The following is a 3,552-nucleotide window of genomic DNA, read 5'->3' on the forward strand; positions in this document are numbered from 1 at the left end:
AGATGTCTAATTTTTGGAGAATGAATGGGGGGGAGTTGAATAAGTTTTTTTTATTGTTTAATCATGTGGGGAAGGTTTCAAGTATGGAGAATGAGGGGGTTAGTGAGTGAGTTCTTACTTGTTTAATTGTGTCATTTTAAAGTATCTTGTTTATTTACTGTAGTAACTTTGTATTGAAATCTCCAAAAAGATAAAAGTACATTTTTAAGTGATGTAAACTTGGCTCTCAACTAATATGATCCATGTTTTATAGTATTTCCTCAAATGTGTGATGTTAAGGAGCAGTGAATGATTTTAGCTTAGATTTTAAATGTTCTTGCATACATATTTTGTCATTTTCTTTTATTGCTTAAATGAAACTGTTCAGATAAATATTTCTTAAAGTTTGTGTTCTGGTATTTTGGTAACTATTGACACAGCTAATGAATTAAATATTGTTTTTTCTGTAAGCAGGATTCAGCCTGGAGAAGTGTTTTCCAAAAACTTGGTGAGTATATAAACACATCTGCATGTGTTTTATTACACGTGAACTCTTAATAGTTTGAAATCTAAGATATCGGGATTTTACTTTATACTCGATTGTCGTTATCATGTATAAAGTGCTTGGTATCTCACTTAAAATCACAAAAACAATTAGAAATTACAACATGCCATTATCCATAGCTATAGTTCAACAAATATTTTCTCTTGTGATAAAGTGATCACAGAAGAATCTACAAAGTATACATTTTGTAAACCAATCATATCTAGAAACAATAGAGCATTTCTATATATATATGTTAAATATCTTTTTCTTGTTCACCAGAGGTGAAATTGAGAAGAGAATCTGTGACGTAGAGGCCTAATGCATTCTTTGATTGGCCATATTCTCTGCTACGGCAGTTTTGTTTATTCAAGGCTCATCACGCAGTGTGGGTCAGCAAACCAAAGAAACACCATTAGGCCTCTTATAATAGTGAAGTGTATATAATATCCATGGGGTCATAACATTATTCACATACTTAAATTAATTTAGGTTACTATATGGTGAAGTGAGAAAGAAGCATTTTGTTGTCATGGTTACTACCTTATACAGTCATTAATTTTGTTGTATATTTTTTATTAATTACTAATGCCTGACCAGTTTTTATTCTATGTTTCAGCTTCAATCTGCTGATTATTTCATAAAATTAAATAAAATGATTTTCTAATGTTCCTTTTCTTTGTAGAATATGTCCACTTCAAATTTTACCAATAATATGCTATTAATCGTGACAATGATTAAAATCTGGTCAGCACAACCTTATTGTAAATAAGTAGAGCATTTCTGTGGGTCTTTTTCTCTAAATACACTACAAGAAGTTTACTCTTGATGGATAAATATTACTTTAATAACTTTAAACTCATTAACTCTTAATTAGTACCAGTAAGGAAAGGAAATTCTTTTTCTTATTTAGTTTGTGGGTGGGAGAATGTAGAAGTATTATTTCAAAGAAGTATTTCTTGCTCACAAGTTGCTGATGTAGAATGGAACTGGTAAAATATAAGATTGAATTCTTTACTAAAATTGTTCCTTTCTTCTCTGTTGTACGCTATAAATGGTATACTGTAGTATTAATATTTATGTATGTATATTTGCTCTAAGTATGTCTTTAAAGCTGTTTTTTAAGTATTTTAGCTGAATTCATCTTTTTGTGTTTTTATTGCATAGGAAATAAATTTTTGTACTTAGACTTGGCTAATTTAAGACAGTTTTGTTTAATGTTTCATTTTAACAGTATGAAGTTTATCTTTTGTTTTCTGTTTTGTATTTATGAATGACGAATTCTGCAGTAAAAATGAAGTTGTTAGAATATAAATTGGTAAAAACCCTATAACCCAAGTACTTCTTCGGTTCACCCCTGAAGAAGAAAGGTCCTGTTGAAAGTGCTTGGGTTATAGGGTTTTTATCATTTGATATTTAGACGTGTTTTTCTGACATCATGAAAGTAAGTTGTTAGAATATTTTCAACGTTCTCTAAGAATGCTTTCCAGAGTTTAGATCTGTAAAACACACTGTGGAACTTGATTGTTCTGGTTGTTGTTGGGTCACCTGTTTTAACCACTCACACCATTGTACAGTAGTGTGTTGTCTGTCTCTCTGTCAGTCAGTCAGAAGACACTAAAATTATGTCACCTAAGGGATGCTTAATGTCAATTTGTACTGTGGTGATGTAAGTAAAACATGCACATACCATGAATCACAAGAAGAATTATGCATGACATATGCATTTCAAAAGCAAGAAATAAAAATATTTACTCGTAATTTTGGTTTTATTTTCTCTTGAAAGAGAACACTTTTGGGGACCCTACACAAGTTTTAAAGAGGATTTTAACTGGCAGTTAATGATTCGTATTAGAAGTTTTGCTTCTTTCACCTGTGGTAGTTGTTTGAAGATGACCTTTATAATACATGAAGATTTGTACAAGCAGTTTGGCATATCGTCTCCAAAGTGCTGGATGAAGCTTTGTTAAACTATCTTGAAATTTTTATTCAAATCATGCATTTTTAACTGTTTCTAAAAATTAAAATATCTTAGTATTTCATTGTAACATCTTAAGAATAAGACAGCACATTTTTAATTCGTCTTTTTTCAGGTTACCCTACCCGTGTATTTGAACTCCACTCGGGCAGAACTGTTGTTCACTGTCGATCTAGCTGCAGCATCAGGACAAAACAAGCACAGTTTTTACGAAAGAGGTGTCGCTGTCATGTGTTCTACAGCTCTCAGTTAAAATTTAACTATGTATTATCTTGGCTTTTATGATTTCAAATAACTTTCTAAAATTACTGCAATGAACTTTAAAAATTTTAACATAATTTCATTAGCTTATTGTTTTAATATTAATAAGTAAGTAAAAAGTATTTCTATAGTTGCAACTGAATCACATGCACAGATGAGGACCGCTTACCGTAGATTCTAGTGTATACACTGTGCTTTTGTTTTGTCACATCTGGTCTTGCTTTAAATACTGTTTTATCATGTATAGAGTGCTTTGGAAAATAAATATTTCTTGGTTGACATTTAATTATTGTTATTGTGGAATGTTATGTATGTAACAGTTCTGAGAAGTATATTACTAAAGGCAGTTGCATAATTAAAAACTAATCCAGTTGAGCCTCTGCGTTTAAAGAAATACAGTAACCCTTAAAGTGACATTTATGATAGCATCCTAGTTGTACCGAATAGAGCTTTCATTCACAATCACAGCCCTCATTTGTTGGGTTTTTGTTTCATATCCAAGCTACTGTTTGTTATATCACAATTTGAAAATCAGTGTATATATGTATGTTTGTAGAAGAATGTTAATTAATATTTATTGTCCCAACTTGCATTAATTATTATCACGAGAGTAATTTTTTTCTAGTTTTAAAACGAGGGGCACATGTTCTGAACTTAAACAGCCTTCAGTTGACTGGTATATTGGTGATGTTACATCACAATGATGATCCTTCAGTTGACTGGTAGATTGGTGATGTTACATCACAATGATGATCCTTCAGTTGACTGGTAGATTGGTGATGTTACATCA

General features: G+C 31.1%; 1 protein-coding gene across 1 annotated transcript in view; it reads left to right on the top strand.

Moving 5' to 3' along the window:
• LOC106475318 (dynein heavy chain, cytoplasmic-like) overlaps positions 1–3,048 on the top strand; it is a 4,487-nt gene extending 1,439 nt beyond the window's left edge. Inside the window, exons 3-4 of the mRNA XM_013936007.2 lie at positions 454–487; positions 2,617–3,048. Coding sequence (XP_013791461.2) covers positions 454–487; positions 2,617–2,754 — 172 coding nt within the window. The 3' untranslated portion in view covers positions 2,755–3,048. The remainder of the gene's footprint in view (positions 1–453; positions 488–2,616) is intronic.
• Positions 3,049–3,552: the final 504 nt, after the last annotated feature.

This window comes from Limulus polyphemus, unplaced genomic scaffold (assembly GCF_000517525.1).
Source record: "Limulus polyphemus unplaced genomic scaffold, Limulus_polyphemus-2.1.2 Scaffold8393, whole genome shotgun sequence".
NCBI lineage: Eukaryota > Metazoa > Arthropoda > Merostomata > Xiphosura > Limulidae > Limulus > Limulus polyphemus.